This window comes from Protopterus annectens, chromosome 7.part0, assembly GCF_019279795.1.
Source record: "Protopterus annectens isolate FY-2018-M chromosome 7.part0, PAN1.0, whole genome shotgun sequence".
Lineage (NCBI taxonomy): Eukaryota > Metazoa > Chordata > Ceratodontiformes > Protopteridae > Protopterus > Protopterus annectens.
This window is the reverse complement of record NC_056739.1, coordinates 1,183,166,344-1,183,190,501: the sequence shown is the minus strand read 5'-3', so window position 1 is coordinate 1,183,190,501 and position 24,158 is coordinate 1,183,166,344. Positions and strand designations below refer to the sequence as shown.

The 24,158-nt window shown below is 39.8% G+C and overlaps 1 protein-coding gene across 3 annotated transcripts in view; it reads right to left on the bottom strand.

Annotated features, from left to right (window-relative positions):
- MST1 (macrophage stimulating 1) overlaps positions 1–24,158 on the bottom strand; it is a 442,641-nt gene that overhangs the window by 32,645 nt on the left and 385,838 nt on the right. For all 3 annotated transcript variants that reach the window (XM_044077787.1, XM_044077790.1, XM_044077788.1), the window contains exon 16: positions 15,532–15,638. In XM_044077787.1, coding sequence (XP_043933722.1) covers positions 15,532–15,638 — 107 coding nt within the window. The remainder of the gene's footprint in view (positions 1–15,531; positions 15,639–24,158) is intronic.

The window sequence follows — 24,158 nt, the reverse complement described above, 5'->3', positions numbered from 1 at the left end:
CATTAGTTTGTTGTGCCTCTGTCCAGCAGTGACACAGAGATGATTCCCATGGTAAACCTACAATCTCCCATCCATCGGTCAAGATTTCTCTTGAACAGAGCCAGCGAGGTGCTCTGCCTCACATGGACCGGGATTTTATTCCACAGCATAGGGAGTCTCTGGGTGACAAATCTATCCCTCCAGCATGTCCTATTTATATCCGTGCTAAGGTTTAAGTCGCTTGCTCTAGTGGATCTGGTAGATTTGGATTTTTTGAGGTGGAGCATGTCCATTAATTCCGGGTTGGACATGGCCTTGTATGTCAGGCACAGGTCACCTCTGAGCAGGCGGTATGCGACTGAATAGAGCTGGAGTTTCTTCAGTCTGGCAGTATATGACAGATTTTGGAGTCCCTTTATCCTTTTGGTGAGGAACGTTTGGGGTCTCTCCAATTGCTGCAGGTGTCGGGTGAGATACATCCCGAATGGGGCATTGTACTCGATCATTGGTCTGATAAGTGAAGAGTACAGGGGAACAATGACCTCACTTGATCTGGATGTGAATCCTTTCATGATCAGGTGGGCAATGTAGAAGGTCTTTCTAACCACTTTAGCAATGTGAGTGTCAAAAGAAAGGCCACTGTCAACCTGGGTCCCCAGGTCCCTGATAACCTCTTCTGTGCTTAATGGATTGCCACCTATATGGTAGCTTGGGGTTACCTTGTTTTTCCCGAAGGGTATGACTATACATTTTTAGCATGTAACTTCAGGCCATGGCTCTGGCACCAGTTTTCAGTTTCCTGAGACCCCTCTGAAGGGTATCCCTGTCCGATGTACTTTCCACTATGGCCCAGTTTGCAGTCATCTGCAAACTTTGTCAGCCATAGTCCTCCTATGTTTGCCTGTACTTCTGAGAAGTAGATGCCGAACAACAGGGGGCCAAGGACTGTGCCCTGTGGGACACCACTTGTGACCGGCTTGGAGTCTGACATGGCGCCAGCAACTCTAAACCTGTGGGTTCTGTCCTTTAGCCAGTTTGCAACCAATCTTGTGACATATGGGTTTACATTTAAGCTGGTAAGTTTCTCTATAATACCCGAGTGGGGTATTGTGTCGAAAGCTTTTGCAAGGTCAAGGTAGGCTGTATGGACTGCCTTTCCCTCATCAATGGCCTTGGTGACTGTTTCAAAGAAGTCGACCAAGTTCAAAAGGCATGATCTGCCCTTGACAAAGCCAAACTGGGTCGGACCCAATGTCTGCAAGTCCCCTATGTCTTTGTTTATGAGTTCCATTATGATCCTCTCCATAGCTTTGCAGACCAGGCTTGTTAAGCTTATGGGGCAGTAATTATCAGGGTCCGAGAGGCACCGCCTTTGTGGAGTGGGACCACAGTTGCCGTACGCCACTCCTTGGGCACGTATCCTGTGGTAAGGCTAAGATTAAACAGCTGCCTTATATGCGGGTTTAGTTCCTCGTTGAGTTTGTGTAGCACACAGCCAGGGACACCATCCGGTCCCATTGATGCTGTGTTTTAGCTTTAGAGAGAGCAGCTTTCACCTGCGCATTTGAGATGTCTGGGAGGCTACACTCCGCTGGGATAGTTATCTCTCCTTTTGGGGGGAGGAGGGTGAAGTTTGCACTGAACCTGTCTGCCAGTATGTTGGCAATGTCTGTGGGTTCAGTGATTTTGTATCATTTTGGACTAATTCTCGCATATCTGGGAGTTCCCACCCAGGTTTCTAACATAGCTGAAGAAGGCCTTATGATTGTCTTTTGAATCTATTGCAATTTTTCTCTCAAAGTTGGCCTTGGATGATTTTATGAGTGCTCGTATTTTTTTACTAATAATGATCAAGGGTGTCTTCTCTTTTATGGATTTTGCTCTATCATGTAACAGCTTTCTCCTCTTATTGTAAAGTTTGTTTATGGCCGGGGTCCACCAGACTAGATGCTTGCCCTTGGTGGAAAGAGTCTTGGTTTTATTAGGGATTGCCTGATCCATGCAGTCCTGGAGGTGTTCATAGAAGGCATTTGTAAGGGCTTCCGCAGCTTGGATTGTGGTTTCCACTGGCTCGGGGTCCTTGAAGGATACCACACCAGTCTTGAGTAGTGTGAAGTTTGCTTTAGAGAAGTTCTTCACTGTGGTTTTTTTGTTTGGGGTGGGGGCGGGATGTGGATTTCCAGTGAGATAAGTTTGTGATCTGATCTCACCAATGAGGGATATACTTTCGGTGTGGAGCATTTTGTCCCCATGTTTGTGATGATGAGATCTAGTATATTTTCTCCTCTTGTGGGAACGGTGACTAGTTGTTCCATGGCATTTGAATTTATGAACTCCAGGAACCTTTGGGCTAGAAAGTTGGGGCTTGAGTAATGTTCCCAGTCTATATTCGGGTAGTTGAAGTCACCCAATATAATGGTGTTTGGAGATACATTTATACCCTCCAGTGTCTTCATGAACTTGTAAATAAATAAGATTACAAGGAGAAACATAGAGCATCATGGCCTTGATTTTTGACAGGTGTTATTCTGCGATACCCAGTAATGAAAAGTAATATCTAAATACAAGCAAGAAGGAATATTTCACTTTATTTTGCATGGCTTCAAATATTTTTGCGCGTGATTTATGACCTCAAATATTCTTGCTTTGAGGGTCATGTTTTTACCAGAGCCAGTAAAATATAGGCTCTGGATGCTATGTTAATTCTAACATGCTAATACAGTTGAGTTAGAAAAGAGTATCATGGAGAAGCAGCATACATAATCATCATCACCATGGTGTTTAATCACTGTCAGGTAGTGTTCTGTGATACCTGATGATGAGAAGTACTAGCCAAATATAAACATGAGGAATATGTCACTTTATTTTACATGATTACAGTTACTAGTTGGTATACTGTTTTGCATGTCAATATATGAGCTCACATATTCTTGCTTATCAGTTCTTTTATTAATGTTGTAAAATCATTTACTACACATAAAATCATATATGTGGAAGCATTACACATTATTTGGTCTTGCTTTTTTTGGCAAATGCTACTTAATATCACCCTATAGTGAGAAGTAATAGTCAAATATTTGGAAGAAGAACATTAGACTTTATTTATTTTTTTTGGTTTTAACTAACATTTGCTGCATTATGTGCCCACATATGTACAATGTCATATAATCTTGCTTTGCAGTTAAAAATATCATACTATAGTTTTGGCTCTTTAACCAGTGCTATTCTCAGATACCCTCTAATGAGAAGTAATAACCAGACACAGACAAGATAAAGATTTCATTTTTCACATTTCACTGCCATTATGGATGGTAGCTTGTTTCCTGAACCTTCTCCTACTTCCTCCACTATCATCCCCTTACATTGCTGCACACTAATACTATACTACCAAAGTTCTTTGATTATTTGACAAACACTACTATCTGATGCTGTTAAATAATGGCCAGATATATGCAATAATAACATTTTAATTTGTTTGCCATGAATACACATCAACCATGCTTGACATGTTGCATCACAAACTATCTCCTACCTCCATAACTAGTAAGCAATCACCCCACTGCACTGTAACCATTTAACATTGACAAATACATATTTCTTTTGCTATTCAATACTCAGATGTGTAAAATATTTTATTCCATCTTTAATGGTTCCTACAATGTTTTCCTAATTTGCATTATTTCTCTTCTAATTGTTTTAATGCCTGTTTTGTCTTTAGCAGTTACAGCTTTCCTTTCTTGTTCTGACATTCTCTTTTTCTCTACTTCCTTTGAAGTAAGTTTCTAGTATACTGTTTTATTGATAATCTTAATGCTTTCTTTTGACTTGCATTCTCCTCATTCTTCTATATTTATTGTGTGTGTTGCTGAGAATTATTATACACTGATGTTTTTCCTGTATTATATCAGTTTGGATTTTTCCCTGTTTTCCACCACACCTCCTTAGGCTTTTGTGATAATTCTGTATTTAAGAACTTGCCTTCTTAATGAATGAAATACAATCAGCTAAGATTATTGCATAGAATGATTAACATTAAATGAAAAAATAATTATTGTTGATAGGAATTGCTGATGCAAAAAAATCCTCAGAATAGGGATCATGAACATTTCAACAAATGAGAAAAAGATGATACTAGCAACTGTTGTAATACATCTAACTAAAAAAAATATATATGTGCTCATGCATATGATACAAGAAGCCCTTTGAAAAAGTCCTTATATTACTTTTAGAAGGACATGGATTATAAGTATCTAGCAAGAATAAAAGGAGTTACTAGGGGAGACAAATAGTGTGATGAAGAGTATGAGTGGTAATGAGAAACAAAGGAGGGGTGAGGTGGGTTAAGATGCTAAGGAGAAGAAAGAGACTTTAGCAGGGGAGAAGCCATTTTGAAAGAGCAAAGTGGAAAGAAAGAGGGAATAGTGATTTTTGGCTAATGAGTTAGAGAAGAAATGGGAAGAGGGATAAATAATACAGGACCATAAGTAGATAAAAAATACTGAGGGAGCATTGTACATGTAAGATGAAAAACTGAGGCATTAGGAAGGCTACAGGAAGTACAGTGACATGACTGAAGTGCAGTGACTTGATACAAATCATCAAAAGAGCATGTTTGTTTTAATTAGCTATGTAAATCATGTCGGCTGGGGTTAAGAGGCATGAAATGCTTTCTATGCTGCCATAGGTGTACCAGACAACAGAATATGTTTTGTTTTAATTTGAAAATGCATTGTTTTTGATAACTTTGTGGTACTGAGTGCCAAATTATTATACAGTTTGGATATGTGGACTGAGAGCAGTCCATTGCCGTGGAGAAGTCTATCTTTAAATCCCCTGAGGTGATTGTTTCATCTTTAATATGCATAGCTATTTGTGACAGGATGGTGTCTGCTTGAGTTTTGGTGCATCCAGAGTGATAATATATGCATTTGTTCTGAGTTTGTTAATCTTGACATCATCCAGAATTTCTCATAACAACTGCATAGTTGGAGACTGAGGCAGACTACAATTTGGAACATTAGAGTAGATAATTGTGATCCTCTGTGCCTTTGAAGGTCCAGTCATAACAGATGATGTTATAACCTGTCAACAATATCTCAGTGTTTCAAATGTGCATTTGAGTCATCACCATCACTCCTATGATGTTGCTCTCTACTGTGTTAACCAAGCATGAAACATGGGAACATAGACAGTAATACAAAATATAGGGTGTGGTCCACAAGAAATCCATTTCTGCATAGCATAAGTCCATGTTGTGTGGCACAGCTCTACTACTGATCTACACCACATTCTGCAGCCTCCATAAGTAAACATTTTGTCTAGTGGCATAGTGGACATCTTCATTATGTGGCATCTGCATTAACTATGATGTACACTGGAGGACAGGTAGCAAACACTAAGTAAATATAATTCTTCTTTCCAGCACAAGCAATGCCCTCTTATCCCTTCCCTGTGCACATTGACCCACTGACTGAAATTATGAATCCCAATCCCTGGCAGACAAGAACCCTCACTTTCAAACTGTATACAGAGAAATGCAACTGATCAGCATTCTTTAGTGGTCTTGCATTTATTTTATTTATTTTACATTTGTTGACCAGGATAGCCAGACGGGATTCATGTCCATTTTCAGCAGAATCCTGGGGAGAAAAGCTCCAAAGTAGCCAGAGTCAAATATATAACAATGAAGACATAATTACAGGTACGCTATTTACAGAGGATACATGGAAAAACATGAGATAGACAAGTTCACAGGTATAGTTATCCCTGGTTTAAGTCACGGGAAAAAAATTGACAGTAGGCAGAAATAAATATATTATATACATTCATGATGATGGTTATCCAGGCTTGTTACAGTGGCAAAGCCAGTTTAGTGCCATATGTTGTCTGAGTTTGGTTTTAAATTGGCATAGAGAGGAGAGCAAAGTAATATCAGTTGGAAGGAGATTCCAAACTCTACCTGTAGAGTTTGCAAAGAGGGCATCCCCAGCTGTATTGTTAATTTTGATTGTCTGAATTAGTAATTTGTTCAAGGATCTAAGCAGTCTCTGATTGTTATGGGGGCTGATAATATTCCTAAGGGATGCCGTATCATTTGGATTATAGAGAATTTTATTAGCTGTAATCAGAAGGTTGTATTGGATTAGACTGGGAAGTTCTAGCCACCCAAGCTGTTTGAGGTCAATGCAGTGGTGTGTTCTAAATGGCAGGCCAGTGGCAAACCTGGCAATGTGATTGTAACAGGTTGACAGTCTATTTAGTACCGACTTGTTTAGATTAGAGAAAAGGGGGGAAGCATACAGAAGTGTTGAGATTAGGTGGGTGCGGGCTATGGCAATCCTGGCTGGGGGGGGTTACAAAGGCTTTTATTCTAGACAGTGATCCTAGTTTTTTATTGATGTTGATGATTAATTGATTGACATGCAAATCAAATGTTAGGTTATTATCAATAATGACACTTAGCAGTTTTGTAAAGGGGTCGGGAGAGATAACAGTGCCATCTTTCGCATTAATGTTGAAGGTAAAAGCAGCAGACCTTTGCGTAGGTGAGAAAAACAGTATTTTAGTTTTTTTGGATTTAATAATAGGTGACATTCAGAGAGCCAGTTCTGTATAGTATTAAAGGTGGACTGGGTAGCAGACCTCAATTCTGAAGGAGCTGTAGCTGAGCAAATCATGGTGGAGTCATCAGTGTATTAGATACAACTGATGTTTGGGATGACAGGGTATAAGTCGTTAATAAAGATGGAAAACAGTAGAGGCCCTAATATTGAGCCTTGTGGTACTCCAAGGTTGTTTGATAGTAGGTTAGAAAGCTTGTTCTGCCAGCCAACAGCCTGCTGCCTCCCACTGAGGTAGGATTTAAACCATAGAAGGTCTTTGGAATCTAGATAGAAGGTTTGCAGGGTGTGTAACAAAAGTTGGTGATCTACCATGTTGAATGCCTTGGAGAGATTAAAGAAGAGGGCAGAAGGGATATAATTATTGTTACGGTTGTTGTTTATGGTATTGGTAAAAGCCAGGAGGGCTGAGGTTGTGCTGTGGTATGGTCGGAAGCCGTGTTGGGTATCAGCCATGAGGTGATTTTGGATTAGGTGGTGCATGAGGTATTTGTGTACACATTTTTCCATTATTTTTGCAAGTGGGGAAAGTATAGCTATTGGTCTATAATTGGAGAAATCCATGGAGGATCCTCCTTTATGTAGTGGGATTACATAGGCCATTTTCCAAATGGTGGGAATTTTTGCCTCTGCTATGGTATGGTTAATTAGTATTGATATAGGATAGGTAATGGCATCAGCTGATTTTTGGAGGTACTCAGCAGAGAGCTGGTCAGCAGCGAGTGTGGTGGGTTTTAATTTTTTGAGGAGAGAACGGATGAGTGATGTGGGCACTGGTTGGAGGCTAAATGAGAGTTGGTTTAGAGGGGTGGTATTATCGGGGCTGGGGGAGCTAGGAGGTAGTTGGCTAGCTAGGGTTTTAATTGTTTCAGGAAAGAAACAGTTAAAGCAGTCTGAAACATCCTCAGGAGATTTATCAATGGTAGCAGCGGGGATGGGGGTGGATGTTTTTCCAGGATGAAGTAGATTATTCAGACCTGCCCAGAACTTCTGAGGATTGTTCTAGTTAACTGTCTGTAAATTACAGTAGTACTGTTTTTTTGTCTATTGGAATGGATTTGTTAGTTTCATTCCTAGCTTGCCTGTATTTAACATGATTGTGGGGGTCTTTAGTGGAGCACCATAGGGCCCATAATTTGTTTCTGCTATTGATTTCTTTGTCTGGACTCTTTAGTAAGCCATGGCATAGATTTAGCTTTTGTTCGCTTTGAGCGGACAGGTGTATGCAGATCTAGGATTTTGAGAAATTTATTGTTAAAATATACAACTGCCTCCTCTAGGGGGAGGTGTTTTAGCATAGACCAATTACAGGAGATAAGTTCCTGTTGGAATTTGGCAGGGTGAAAGTCTTTATTGTTTCTGACTTTTCTGATTATGGGAAATTGTGGTTAACGGCTTTTTGCTTAATGACATAAGTAAGGAGGTGGTCACATAGGTCATCGGGAAGGGTAACCACAGTGTACAGTTGGGGTGTGCTGTTTACAAGAACCCAGTCAAGTATGGTTTCTTTTTGGTTGGATTTACCTAGCCTGGTCAGGGTAGTTATGGTTTGTGTGAAAGTATGCAGGTTAATATGGGTAAAGGGGGATTGTGAGGAACAGGTGCCCCAGTCTATGTTAAAGTCTCCAAGCAGTAGGGTTTATTGGGGGTAGTGACATGATGGCCAGTGCAGGGTGTCTTCAAGTGTAGCTATGTTGTTACCTGGGGGGATATACATACAGATGATGTTAATACATTTATTTTTGTTACGCTGCAATCTCGTGGCAAGAATCTCAGAGTTGTTGATCTGAGGTGGTTGATTAAAATCTCTGGTCACATTCAACTCAGATTTGTAGAGTATAGCTACCCCGCCACCAAGGGCGCCCGCAGGCAAGTGCAAGGGGGTGCACTTGCACCCCCCTGGAATCGGCTGGCCAGGAAATTAATTTACTTCTAATTAAAAAAAATAAATTTTTTTTAAGGGCGTACTTCTTTAAGAACGCGCTTTGTGTCCAGTGGTTCAAATGGAACAGGTGCCTGCGACCTGTTTTCGCGTTCTCCATACATGCGACCGATGGTTTACGTCTTCATTTTCCGCATTTGCGTGCAGAATTTGAATTCCAGAAGCCATTTGGACTTGGGACGAGCGTACAAGCGAGAGGTAGGTGTGTGCATGTGTGTGTTTTTAAGAGTTTTAGAGGTGTGTGTATATGTATGTGTATATATATATATATATATATATATATATATACACACGGTTTTAGGGAAGTGTTTGATATGCAGATTGTGAGCTCTATGCAGTTGAGAGTACATGAGGCATTGTGGTAATTCAAGCTTATTTAGTTGTTTTAGAGACTGTGGAGAGTTCTGTTTACTGTAGCTTGCTGCAGATTTTTCTGTTTTGTTATAGCATGCCTCTAGGTTTAGTTTCTGAGTGGCCTGTATGTTTAGAGTAATTGATGATGCATAAAGGAGTGATGAAAGAAGATACGATAATGCAGTAGATTTCCTGGCAGCATTTGGAAGGTAAAGTTTTGCCTTGTAAAGGAAAGCAAGTTTTTGATGGGTCTTTTTTGATGGATTGCTGTGTATACCACATTTTAGATTGTCATATGTAGTAATCCTTAGTAACTTTGTATGAGATATTATTTCAATTGTGGTGTTACTGGATAATACGATTATACATTTTTTTTTTTTTGCTGGACAGCTGCTTTGATGTGAAAAGCATTAGCTTGCTTCTCTTTGGGTGTAAGAATAGGTTTGCATTAGATAGTTAATATTTAATTAAGAAGAAGGATTCTTGGGAAATTTCTTGAAGTTTTTGTTATACTACTGGCATAGCAAATGAGAGTGGACTTGTCTACATTCTACACTACAGAAGTATGTTTAAACACTTATGGCTGCTATTTATGAAATATGTTAAATAGCAGTGAACCAAGTAAAGAACCATGGAGAATGCTGTCAGAGACATTACTTATTTATTTACTTAACATTTTTGTACTGGGAAAGTCCAGCTGAGGCATAGTAGCCCAGTTTCAGCAGAGGCCTGGGGAGAAAAGCTCATACTTTTGGTTTCTTTCTCATAAAATTGTGTTTTTCTGGCAAATCATTGAGGACTGAACTCAGAAAATAATGGCAAACATTTGAGCTTTAGACTTCATATCCTTCAGAAAATGCATACTAATGCAAAACATGTTGTTCTATCCACCTTCTAAGGAGGTAGGGGGATGAATGTGTATGACTCATACCTCTCAACTGTACAGATTTTCATAGAATGTCCAGATTTTTGCATTATATTTTTGGTCTGTTTCTCATAAAAATTCTGTTTTGACAAATCACTGGGATGAGCTAAGGATTAAAGTTACAAAATAAATGACATGCATTTGAGTTTCAGACTTGATATCCTTCAGAAAATATATTCTTACACAAATCCTGTTTTTCTAGCAACTTTCTAAATGTGTCCCTAGTTTGGGGCCTGTGTGTGTGTGTGTGTGTGTGTGTGTGTGTGTGTGTGTGTGTGTGTGTGTGTGTGTGTGTGTGTGTGTGTGTGTGTGTGTGTGTGTGTGTGTGTGTGTGTGTGTGTGTGTGTGTGTGTGTGTGTGTGTGTGTGTATAAAAGGGAGGTAGCATATCCCTCAGCTGTCCAGGTTTTTGAAGAATGTCCAGATTTTTGCCCCATATTCCTCCTGAAAAGGATTGAAGTTGCTAAACAGTTTTAGACATCATATCCTTTAGAAAAATGCATACCAACACAAATCCTGTTATTCTAGCAATTTTATAAGTTCATGAAAGCAATATTTATAATCTGTCCCTGTTTATTTTAGGCTTTGTCCAGATTTCTTGCACTAAGAAGTTGAGATGTGTGTGTGTGTGTGTGTGTGTGTGTGTGTGTGTGTGTGTGTGTGTGTGTGTGAGAGAGAGATACAGACAGTGAGAGAGAGAGAGAGAGAGAGAAAGAGAGAGAGAAAATGCCCTAGTTAGATCTAGCAGGTGGAATTTATTTTCAAGTGCATTTTCAAGGAATTGTGAGCTTCAAGGGAAGCAAAGGTTACTGCTGCTCATGCTAAGTCTGCTTAAAATGTGCAACTGTTTTGTTTAGCAAATGGTATCATTATTGTGGTATAGAATTTTAAAGCAGTGTTAGCACAGCAGGTAGCATACTTGTGTCTTGATGCAAAGGGCTGTACGTTCTATTCCTACAGCATGTACATTTGTATTTTAAGGGGGTATGGTACTGCAGTCCTTAGTATGTCCTCCTTTGGATGAGACACCTAATAACTATGAACCTGCTTTTCAGCTTGCCACACATTTCCTATTGCAGTATATCAGCTTTCTTTTAATGTAACATAGGCAATTTATTCTTCAAGGGCAACAGGCACTGAATTTGTAAATGGAACACTGAAATATAAAGTTGTTTTCTAGCAACAACCTCTTCATTGGTTTCAGATCTCTTTAATGTGGAACTATTCAGATGACTTTTACTTCTGCAGAGATTCTGCATATTGATTGATATTGGTGGATTGTATGGCAGAAGTTTGAGTGGCCCTTTATGGTTGAAATGTTCTGAATTGGGCAGGTTGTCATTACTGGTTCATATGATTTGTTTCATTGCTTAAAAGAAAAATATTCAGAACTATAAATTTAAAACACACTCTAACAAGTGGTGCTGTATTATACAAGGGCTATAATTCAGTTATTATATAGTATAACTTAACTAATACAATCAGGAAGGTGAATCAAAGAACTTTTGCATGGTTCTAAAAATGTGTGCAAGGAGTCTATGATTTGAAAACCGCCCAAAGGTAAACTTACCCTGCCATTGGCCAGATGCACTTTCTTTGAATGTGGGTTTCAATGCTGTTTCAGTGAATATGGGTTTCAAAGGTAGAGAAGTTTTAATGCTAAGTCTGTTTTCATTGTAAGACTATTGCTTTGTTTAGGTTTAGTAAATGTCTATCAGTATTTGTGCTATAAAAATTGAAATAAAAGTTGTAAATGAAATACAAATATCTGTAATCACTGTAGAAGTAAAGCATAAAACAGTATGCACACTGAGAGATTTGAACAGTATCTATGACAAATGGGGAGAAATATCCAAGTAATGGGACACTGGAATGGCTGGGGGGGGGGGTGACTGCATGGGCGGGGGTCTGGGTTTGCACCCCCCTGCAAAAAATCCTGCGGGCTCCCTTGCCCGCCACCCTTCCTGGAAACACGATCCAGCCTCTGTATATTATACCCAGGAGGTAGCACCTTATTATTAGTAGTGTGAGGTTTTAACCAGGTCTCTGATAGACAGAGTATCTCAGGGGAGTGGACAGCCAGGAGAGAATGCAGTTCATGTACCTTGTTATTAATGCTCCTAATGTTGAGGTGGCAGGCCAGGAGAGAGTTATTTGGCTTACTGATTCTAGTTTGATAGCTTAGGTTACAATTGGAGGTGGTGTATTTATCAGAGGTGGATGGGCCGGGGTTGAGGTGAATGTCACCACTGAGTATGAGGCTGGGTTTGTACTTAGTAATACGCCTCAGAAGTTTATTTAAGAGTTTGTAGTATTGTCTTGATCTAGGGCTGGTGTGCCAGGGGTTGGTATGCCGAAAGAGTGAGCAAGGGATTGAGTAATTCACATTTTTATAGGCATGGCTGAAGGTGGGGTGCTTTATAGCTGGAGTGATAGTATGGCCTTTAGGGTATTGATAACCAATAAGCATATGGTTTTCATACAGGGTGAGTACATATATGCCTAGCAGAATGGGTAGTAAATAGTAGTGGAACATTATGAGAGAAGGATAATAGTAGTTAGGATCAGTTGTTTGACTGATACTGCAGTAGAAGAACTGATGAGCAATTTAGTTTATATTAGAGTGGGAGGAGAGAGTGCATATGTGAGAGCTGATAGGAAGGAGGAACAGGGTGGAGAGAGAGTGGAGGTGATAGCTGATAGGATATTGTAGCAAGGATATGGTTAGGTACCTATAAATGTAGAGGTACTGGGGCGGGTGGAATTTGGGGGCAGGGAGGGGAGCGGAGCGAGCCCCAGGCGAGCGTAGTGGGGCTAATACAGACTGCAAGTGTTTTCTTATGCTTTGTTAACTTTGTGGTATTCTTTTAAGCTGAGATTACACTGAATGTATTTTATGCTGTACTTTTAAACTGAATTTTACACTAGGTTGTCGACTAGTTTTAGACTGTGAGTTGTACACATGCAGAGGGTTTGTAAACTACAGATTATGGGTACAGAGTATACTTTTCAGGGCTAAGAGTAGGAGAACCAAGTGAAAATGTAATATACAGGGAGTAGTTTCAGGTTAAGAAATAATGCTAGGGGCTGACTAGTCAATTTAAAAACAAGGAGAGAGACAAATTATTATAGGGGACAGACTAAAGGTGCCTTTAGTCCCAGGTCAGCAGTTTACAGGATATAGTAATACAGTACAGTTTAAGATATTAACCTTAGCCAATTGAAGGATTGACTTCTGGTGAAAGTTTGTGGTTACAGGTTTTCAGGATAGCTTTCTTCAGGCAGGATATTCTTTTAGTAAGATAATTAGAGGGGGTCTACCTTACCCAACCGAAGGACTGACTTCTGGTGAAAGTTTGTGGTTGCAGGTTTTCAGGATAGCTTTCTTCAGGCAGCAGATTCTTTTATTAAGATAATTAGAGGGGGTCTACCTTAGCCAATTGAAGGACTGACTTCTGGTGAAAGTTTGTGGTTACAGGTTTTCAGGATAGCTTTCTTCAGGCAGGAGATTCTTTTAGTAAGATAATTAGAGGGGGTCTACCTTAGCCAAATGAAGGACTGACTTCTGGTAAAAGTTTGTAATTACAGGTTTTCAGGAAAGCTTTATTCAGGCAGGAGATTCTTTTAGTAAACTAATTACAGGGGGTCTACCTTAGCCAATTGAAGGACTGACTTCTGGTGAAAGTTTGTGGTTACACGTTTTCAGGATGACTTTCTTTAGGTAGGAGATTCTTTTAGTAAGATAATTAGAGGGGGTCTACCTTAGCCAATTGAAGGACTGACTTCTGGTGAAGGTTTGTGGTTACAGGTTTTCATGATAGCTTTCTTCAGGCAGGAGATTCTTTTAGTAAGATAATTACAGGGGGTCTACCTTAACAATTGAAGGACTGAATTCTGGTGAAAGTTTGTGATTACAAGTTTTCAGGATAACTTTCTTCAGGCAGGAGATTCTTTTAGTAAGATAATTAGAGCGGCTCTACCTTATCCAATTGAAGGACTGACTTCTGGCAAAAGTTTGTGGTTACAGGTTTTCAGGCTAACATTCTTCAGGCTGGAGATTATTTTAGTAAGATAATTACAGGGGATCTACCAGGTAATAAAAAGCAAGGCTGCCGACTGGGTCTGGAAGCACCAGGCATTTAATTTCACAGACTTTGCTACTTATGAACCTTATTAGCATATCACCAGGATAATGTAGCACAAGCATACACATCCACTACTAACCCAGTAATTATGCATGGACAACATGAAGTACAGGACTGGGTAATAGACAGTTAGCATGTCAGTATCAGTAGCATGACGTTGTCTTCTAGTAACATTGCACCTCTTATCCTGGTCTTATAGCACTATTGTTTACAACTGCAGGGGACAGTGGCAACAATTATATGCAGTATTGATAAAATGCAGAGTATCACTAGAAAGGGTATTTGCATCCGTCCTTCACTGATGAGGTCCAAAGTTGTAGAAATCAGTGAAAGCCTGTTTAATATTCCACAGTTCAGAGACACTGTCTTACTATTGAATTGCAAGCAAATGTGTGAGTTCCCTTGTATAAAGCAAAAATGTACTTTCATTTTTAATAAAGGACTCATGAATCCACACTTGATCTTTAAGAATAGCAAAGGATTGCTTAACCTACCATGTGTGTGTTTTATACATCCCTCTATGAAAGCTGTAGATCCCAGTTAAAAACAAAACATATCATAACCCAGCAATCTGTAATATTTTGGTATCTTGAAGCAGTCTCTACCCACATCGAAGGGGATTTTGCTCCCATCCATGCCCCTAACATTTGTATTTTCATTTGAAGGCCTCTGTAACTCAGACAGCAGTCATCTACAAAAATGAAAGAAAAAATCCTTTTTTTCTTCTTTGAGATACTGTGATTTCACACTTCAACAAAAGTAATAGATTTTGAGCCCACACATATAGCTCCTATATAGAGTGCAAAAAAAGAAGTTATAAAAAAAACTCGAAGCAATACGTTTTAACAACTGTGAAAGAAGCAGCATGGAATTGAGCAACTAAAGAAAACATAATTTTGCAGATACTAATCTTGCTCTTAAAATCACTTTCGACAAACACCCAAACACACACTTAGCTATATAACTGTGGAGGAAAGCTGCATCCTACTTGTAACCACTCCACCTCATATTGTCTCATGAAGATCATGCCAATCATTGATTAAAAAACTTTGATACAGCTTTGTTTCAAACCCAGTTACAGTGTTCTCTCAGACTATGAAATATTATTGAATGTATTGTTTTCTGCACGTTTTAGGATAAAAAACATTTTGTTGAAAACGTTTGGCTTTTCAAATTTTGGGCTAGCCTACTTTTAGCTGGTGTAATCTACCATTTACTGTTAGTGCCTCTGCTTGTTAAACTTCATCCTTACCTGCTGCCTTCGCTCATTATTGGCCTCTTAGGTTCATCAGAAATGACTGCCAGTGGTCCCCACTCCATTTTTGCCTTATCGGTGTTTCACTTTTTATTCTGTATTCTGCCTTTGCATTTTTGTTTCTTTTCCATATACTTTGCCCTTCCTTACACTAAATCTATATTGCTAGTATTTTGACCACTCCTTCAGCCTTTCCAAGTTCTTTCTTGTCTTTTGGTCTTATCTTACGTATTAATTGCATGTAGACATATGCTTTTTCCTAGCTTTTCCACAATTATTTCATTTGCTTGATCCATATTTTTGCAAATTTACCTCTGGTGTCTCCCCATCCAGCAATTTCACATGAAGTTCCTTCAGGCACAATATACTTCTCCGGTGGTAGACAGATCAAAGCCACCCTGCTGTTCAACTCTGCAGGACTGCAGTGAAAAATCAGAAGAAACAAGGAGAAAAAAGAAAAAGCTAAATCAAAATTGTCCATTCCACTGTATGTAAAATATCATGCAATAGTACAGTCCGCCCAGCTCTAGCTTCTATTTTTCACATAATGATTTACAGAATGTTACCCTTCGTTACCCAAAGCCCTGAGTCATGTTCTCCAAGGAGATGATCTAAAATACTGTGCTGTAGTCTCCTTAGCTCTGATAAGTCCTATGAACAAAGAACTACAAGCAAAGTAATACAACTACTTTGCAAACAAGTAGATCTGACTTGATAAATGTTACAGAGCCACAGTGAAAATTTTGTATATTGTATAGTAGCAGTGCTGTTTCTAAATTAGACACAGAAAAAATAATGTTTGAAGTGAAGCATCATATACAGCAATAAGGTACTCTAGGGATCTCTGCTGCTGCAAAACGAAACACGCAATGTTGGAATGCAAAATACTTGACTTTACATTGTATGAATTGATCAAAATGCTAGTAACTAAGACAATAATAATAATACTCTATATTTTATTTGTCGACTGTAAAGAAAGATAACCAAATGAGATGAGAAAATAAACACCTTAAAAAACTTGAATACATAGAACATGTACTCCAAACCTGAAAGCGTAATTATTTTATTTACTTAACTAACTTACTTATTTTTTGACTAACTTACATTTTGTTAACTGAGTTGGTCCCAACTAGGTGAATGGCCTTTTTTCAGAGGAGACCTGAGATGGTATTCATACTAAACAAGGGAAATTTGGCCAGGACACTGGGAATATTTCCTTGTCTTTTCTGGGGGTGTGGTTTCCTCTTTCTGCAGAGTGGACCAGAGGGTTTATACAGGTGGTGAATCACTGTCAGTGTTGTTGAACAATCATTTACAGGAGGAGTTTGGCTGTACTGTTGTTGTTCAGCATGTGTAGCTACAGTCTGTTTTATCTAGAAGCTCTTTGACTTGAGCTTAATTTATCGCCTTGAAGTAGAAAGGGGATCTCTAAGTATTTATACAGTGGGTGACTAGGAGTTATGGGTGGAATATAACTGAATTGGATTAGGGAGTCTGTAGATGGACAGGAGATATGGAAAATTCCTTGGACAATGTTAGCGTGCAGAATATAAGAGCCAGGCTGCCTAAGGAATATTATAGTGGTTCTCCATTTTAACCATGTTTTAAAAATGTTTGGGCTACCCTCAATATTTTGTCAGAAAATTCCTGACATAGATTGCCTTCTGGTTATTGTTACAGAGTTGGACTTCCCTGAGCAACTTAAGGTATAGGTTATGTTTGTCATGATTAAGTTCATGGTCCGTGAGCTTTACTTGCTGTTTTAAATCAGTTATACATAGGGTGGGTTTTCTTCTGAGCTTTACCTTTGTGAGTGGGAATAGTCTGTCTTTAGTGATATTAAGCTGTAAAATGTGGATGGTGCAGAGATTATATCAATATATTGGTTTAGTGTATCCCAGGTGATTTGTAAGAGCTCTGCAATAAGGGTATTTTCTCTTGTGGCAGCGATCTGCCTAATTGTTCTAATAACTGAGAAGATTTTGTTTTCCTTGACAGTCCAGGATTTATGGATTGTGTAGTGGTCACTGAGAAAGTTTGGCAGAATGTTCATTGTGCTCATTTTGTCAGGCATGTTGGTGAGCAAAACACCTATTATTGAGGATCTGCCTGTGTATGATGTCGGTCTAGCTGCCTGTGAAACTAGCTGAGATTGGAAACTAGATGATCTAGCTGCAGGTTTTGCTGTTCCTTCTAGTCAATATTAATATCACCTATTATTATAGTTTATGGTACCGTGTATTACCTGTAATTTCATTAAAGATTTGCTGTAGAGCTGGGTGGTGGGGGTATATACTACAACAATGGAGATACTGTTATGGCTACCTGGCTGCATTTCTGTCAGTATCCAGTTAGGAAAATGGTCAGAGGAATAACAACAAATGGCAGCTATTTGTGGATTTAGGTTGGCATACTTGTTAATAAAAAGTGTAACTCCTCATCCCATCCTAAACTCTGGTCTATTACAACAATAAAAAGTTTATGTAAGAGGTAGGAGGGGTTGACTGATTATTTATTTATTTTTGCTGTATCTCTGCAACAGCAATGATCTTACTGTCCTAGAAGATGTTCCATGGTTCAAACTGCTCCCTTTTGTTCTTTGGGCTGCATGCATTTAGGTAGCTGATAGTAAGATCCTTTTGTTGTACTCTGTGATTGTTGGTTTCTGTCTCTTGATTTTAATTATGAGAAATAGGAGGCGATCTACAATTAAAAATATGCTCATCTGTTGCTTAGGGAACATGCATTTAGGCAGCCAATAGTAAGATTTTTCTGTCATAAAACTAGTGATCTGGAGTTGGTTTCTATGTCTCATAATTTTATTATGGTAAGAGTCATGAAGAGTATAAACAGTTTTTTTAGGTTTAAAGCATATTGCCATTATGTGTTGAAGATCTTAGTAGAATGTACACATAGGAAGAAGGGGTAGTAACCTAGGGCAGCTAGTCCACCAGGTAGGTGACTCTATTTTAAGATGTATGTGGCAGGCCTGGGGGGGGTTGGAGGTATTAGGACCAGCATTAATGTCTATTGGGTGAGGATTTTGTGTGAGAAGTGTAGAGAGGAATAGTAGAAGGGTAATAATAAGGAAATGCATAGTTGAAATGCACGTTTGATTTGGTAACTACTAAATAATGAGAGTTACTGAGATGTAAAGTAGAATTAAATAATGCCAGACAGAGGGGATAGTAGCAGTATAGTAATAAGATATAGTGGTATCTATATGTTAGTTTAATTGCAGGGGCTGGATGGAGTTAGTAAGGTAGGTGATATAATGAAGGTATGGTTTAAGGTGTTTTTTTTAACTATAAAGGAAGTGATGTCAGGGGTGGGTGAGATTGGGGTAGGGTAGGGAAGTGTAGCACAGCCAAGTTTTACCTCCTGGCCCAGCCCAGCATCAGAAATGATCTGAATGTGGAAAGACGTTGGGCATCAATGGAAAGTCCATCTTCCTCAAGATAAGAAAAGGAGATGCTTGTATTAGCTCCTTTAGCTGTGTTTCCATTACCAACCCTTGGAGAGTTGGCTGCAAACTCTGTAAGACACTGAATAAAGGAGCAGTGTTTCCAGCCTCTCCTAGTTACTGTTATCTTTTAAGCCTGTGATCTTTTCAGTTAGAACCCCCTGGGGGTCTTTCCAGTTGCTTTAAAAAGCCTAGTAGGCTACATCCTAAAAGGGGCATTGTATTTCATAATAGGTCTGATCAATGTGGAAAAAAAGAGGTAAGAACTTCATTGGATTTGAATGATATACTTTTTTGCATTCAGCTACACCAGGTAAAAGGATTTCCATATCACTTTTGCAATGTGATGTTAATGCAAGGAATTATCTACCCATGTTTCAAGGACTCTGTTAACATGCTTTCATTTTGAAGAAGGGTGTTGGTCTGTACTGTAAAATGGATAAAGGGATTATTTACTGAATGTGACAGTATTGTATACCTCAAAGCATGCATTAAGCATTTGTCCTCATAAGACATAAATACAATGCTAAAAGCAGGAATAAACCTCTATGGTGGGACCATAGTACAAGCAAACTATACAATAAGAGGAAAAACTCCGAGCCTGGAAAAACAAACTTAATACCCCATTAACTCGGATAAACTCAAAAGGATCAACAAAAAACTCAAAAACAAAATCAAATCCTCCAAAAGTGAGTACAAACTGATAACTGTCATTTCTACTATGGACAGCCACAAAACCTTCTTCGGCCATGTCTGAAGCATTAGAGGTAATGTTCTGGAATGCATAGATTGAATACAAAAAAATAACACTTAGTCATCCCTTGAGGACATAGCCAACATATTAGTGGACATTCAGTGCTAACCTTACTTCCCTATCTTTCTCTAATATTACCCACACCACCCCCTGTTTACCTCCAAGCACGTCTTGAATGCTTCCTCCAAGGCCAAAAACACTTGCTTCATGGGTCCTTATAATGTGCCAGGCTGCCATCTTGTCAGCAGCTGACACTGTCTGGTAGACTCACTACTAAGCCTATTCAACTTTAGCCACTGGATTCATGCCAGAGGAATGGAGAACTGTGGTATACATGCTGCTCCACAACTAAGGATCCAATATTGAGCTAAGAAACTATACACCTGTAAGCCTCAACAGCCTTAACTGCAAAGCAGAGGAATGCATCATTATGGAACTTATTAACAAGAACATATCCCAATGCATAGTTGTTTATCTTAACTATATTTGTATAGAGTATAATTAGTATAAGAAGCCTTACCACTGTATATATAATTAATATCTTACTTTTTTGACACTGTAAAATTTACTTTAATTGTATTCTGCCTGACATTGTTAATGTTATGAAATTTAAAAGATTTTTGATTGCACTGCATGTACTGGAGCTTTTCTCCCTGGACCACCACTGAAAATGGACCTTTGTGCTCAGCCAGACCTTCTTGGTCAACAGATGTAAAATAATAGATAATAGATAAATAGGCAGTCTACAAGTCCTGGGTTTATTAGAGACAGACTTTGCCTCCTGACCTTGATGGGATTCTTTGAATACATCACTAATGCATTAGATCTGGGCAAATGGGTTCACACTACTGACCTGGACTTGGCCAAGACCCTTGACGCCTTCCACATTTAGGCATTATTGGCAAGCTGATCAAATTAAATATAAGCTCCTGTATTACCCACGGGATAGTAAACTAGCTAACTGACAGAAGCCAATCTATTATTGTGAGAGGTACATTCTCTTTCAAAAGAGCAGTTACCAGTGGTGTGTCCCAGGGATCGGTCATAGGACCACATCTCTTTTGCATTTACTTCTCTGATGTTAAGGCTGACATCAAGTTCCTGTGTCTGACCAAGTCTGCAGATGTCTGCAAACTTGGAGCTGTAACTGCCCATCCAACTTCCAAATTTTTCAGGTGGGACTAACATGCACCAGTAAGTGGAATCTGAACCATGGCCTGAAACCAAATGCAAGAAATGCAGCACTGTGTCCTTATGCAAATCTGGGCACCCATATACTTAGCATACAGGTGAGATTTCTCTGAAAGTTGACTCAGCCATTAGGGAAACAGGCGTTTTTATTTATTGATTCCTATTTGATTACTGGACAGGTGAACTGGCAGTTGACCCTTTTCAGTCATGACCTGGGCCCCAGCGAGAAACAAACTATCTTTTGATCGCCATGTATCCAGTGTTATCAGAGGATAGTTTTACCTTGTCAGATTAATCACCAGGGTTATTTATTCTAGATCTAATGTAGCTATCTCTCTTTAGTCCTTCCTCATTAGGCCCATAAATAGAGTATAATTGTCCCTTTTGGTATGTACCTCTCTAAGCATATGGCCCAGCTTGAGAGGCCACAGCAGTTCCTCAATAAAGATAATAAATGGCATAACTTCCCTGAGCTATCCAGACTGCCTTTAAGTAGTATCTCTCTTTTTTGTTTCTTTTCTTGAGAGGTAACCTTTGTCTAGCCTACAAACCCTTGAAGAATCCAGTCCTATGCAATCTCCTGCATATCCATGGAACTAATAACACACATTAAATAGATATTAACTTATAGTACTATAAATATGTGCCCCCAGATAATCTCTTTTTTATTGAACAGACCTTCTCTGGATGTAAAGCAAAGTAGCACCCTGACCTTCTTTAAGGATAACCTGGACAAATGGATGGGCAATCATAAATACACCCAAAGTCTGACCCCTCAAGCTCTCATTGAATTAATTAGTCACATATTCCTAAGAAGCCATATACAGTTTTGGGTATTATGGCTAGGCTACTAATGGTCCTCTGGATCAACTGCCTAGTATTGACCTATGAACCTTTGAGTGCAATCTAGGGCACTCACAGCATCGTGGGAACATGCAGTCTCTTAGAATGCATGCATGGTGTTAGTTCTCTCTTTTACTGCCCTTGGAAATCCAATAGTGGCTCCTCATGTTGTAACATGATGTTCATAGGTTCATAGGTGTGTACAAGGCTAATGGTCCTGGAGCCTTTACAAGCCTAGACCATAAGATTACCCTGGCATCGTGCCACCTGACCTTAGTCCCCAGTGCCTTTGTCGAGTAGAGCCACTGGAGTGATCCCAGGGGTGAATTTTCTATTTCCCATCCACTCATCAAGATTTCTCTTGAAGAGGGTCAGTGAGGTGCTCTGCTTGACATGTATGGGAAGTCTATTCCATAGCATGGGCAGTCTCTGGGTTATGAACCTGTCCCTCCAGCATGTTCTGTTGATTGTGGTAATGAGGTAGAGGTCTTTGGAGCATGTGGTGTGGAGGGATTTGGATTTCTTTAGATGTAGCATTTCTAACAGAGCTGGGTCAGATATGGCTTTGTAAGTCAAGCAGAGATCGCCTCTAAGTAGGCGATATGAGACAGAGAATAGATGGAGTTTTTTGAGTCTGTCCATAAAGGACAAGTGTTTAAGGCCTAGGATCCTCTTTGTGAGGTACTTTTGCGGCCTCTCCAGTTGTTGCAGGTGTCTAGTGAGGTACATGCCAAATGGGGCATTGTACTCGATGACTGGCCTAATGAGGGAAGAGTAGAGAGAGACAATGACCTCTTTCTTCCTGGATGCAAAACCCTTAATAATGAGATGTGCCACACAGAAGGACTTTCTGACCACAGTGGCAATGTGGTGGTCAAAAGAGAGGTTGCTGTCAACCTGTGTTCCCAGATCTCTTATAACACCTTCTGTGTTCAGTAGACTACCATCGATGTGGTAATTCATGGGAACTGAGTTTTTCCCAAAGGGGATGATGACACATTTTTTGGCACTGAGCTTAAGGCCATGGTTCTGACACCAGTCGTTGGTCTCAGTGAGACCTTTCTGTAGGATGTCAACATCACTTGGGGAGTCAATAACAGCTCCCAACTTGCAAATCATCTGCAAACGTTGTCAGCCAGAGTCCCTTCATGTTGGCCTGGACTTCAGAGAAGTAGATACCAAACAGGAGAGGACCCAGGACCGAACCCTGTGGGACTCCACTCATGACTGGTCGGCAGTCTGACTTGGAGCCAGCTACTTTCACACTGTGGGTTCTATCTGTGAGCCAGTTTGCAACCCACCTAGTGATATATGGGTTGATGCCTAGCTCAGTGAGTTTTTCTATGATTCCTGAGTGGGAAATGGTATCAAAGGCCTTGGCCAGATCAAGGTAGGCTGTATAAACAACCTTGCCTTCATCCACAGCTCAGTTACTGACTCAAAGAAGTCGACCCGGTTAAGCAGGCATGATCTACACTTCACAAAACCAAACTATGTGGGATCCAGAGTTTGGAGATTCCCTATATCCTTGTTTATTAGGTCTATGATGATGTGTTCCATAGCTTTGCATATCAGACTCATCAGGCTAATGGGGCAATAGTTCCCAGGGTCTATAATTGCTCCTCCTTTGTGGAGAGGGATGATGACTGTAGCAGTACACCATTCGGTAGGGACAAAGCCTGAGGTGAGGCTGTGGTTGAACAGGGCACACAGGTGAGGTGCCAGTTCACCATGTAGTTCATGTAGAACACAGCCAGGGATATTGTCAGGTCCTATAAAAGCTTTATTCTTGGCCTTGGGCAGTGCTGTTTTAACCTGTGCAGCAGTAATATTGGGTGCCTGGCAATCTATTGGTATTGTGATTGGTCCTTTGGGGGGAGAGGGGTAAAGTTGGCACTGAATCTGATGGCCAGTATAGGAGGTATAGGAGGTACCATTGTGCAGTAGCTCAGAGCAAATCTGGGTATTGCCATGGAGATTCTTTACATAACTATAGAAGGCCTTGTGGTTGTTTTTACTATCTGCTGCAATCCTGTTTTCATAGCCAGCTTTAGAGGATTTGATGAGGGATCTCAACTTTTTGTTGAGGCTGATAAGGGAGTTTTTCCAGTCTTGGGATTTCACCTAATTCCGCATCAGTTTCCTCCTTCTGTTGTAGAGTTTGTTTATGGCAGGGGACCACCAGATTGGCTTCCTTTTTTTGCAGGAGAGCATCTTGGTTCTATTGGATATAGCGAGATCCATGCATTTGTGTACGTGTTCGTATAGTGCATTTGTGTAGGATTTGGTGGTCATGCAACTATTCTCCATTTGCATGGGTGCCGTGAAGTTAGCCACCTCTGTTTTTAGGAGCCCAAAGTTAGATTTGGATAAGTTTTTCATGGTAGTTACCTTTGGGGGGATGTGTATTTTCAAGGTGATTAGTTTGTGGTCGGATCTAACCAGAGAGGAGTTGACTATTGGTGTTGAGCAAAGGTCACCCATGTTAGTAATGACCAGGTCAAGGATGTTGCTACCTCTAGTGGGGGTAAGTATGAGCTGGTCCAGAGCACTGGAATTAATGAATTCCAGGAAACGTTGGGCAAGTGTATTGGTACATGAGTAGTTTTCTCAGTTAATAGATGGGTATTTGAAGTCGCCCAGTATGAGAGTGTTAGGCTGGACCCTAATATTCTCCAGAGTGCTTAG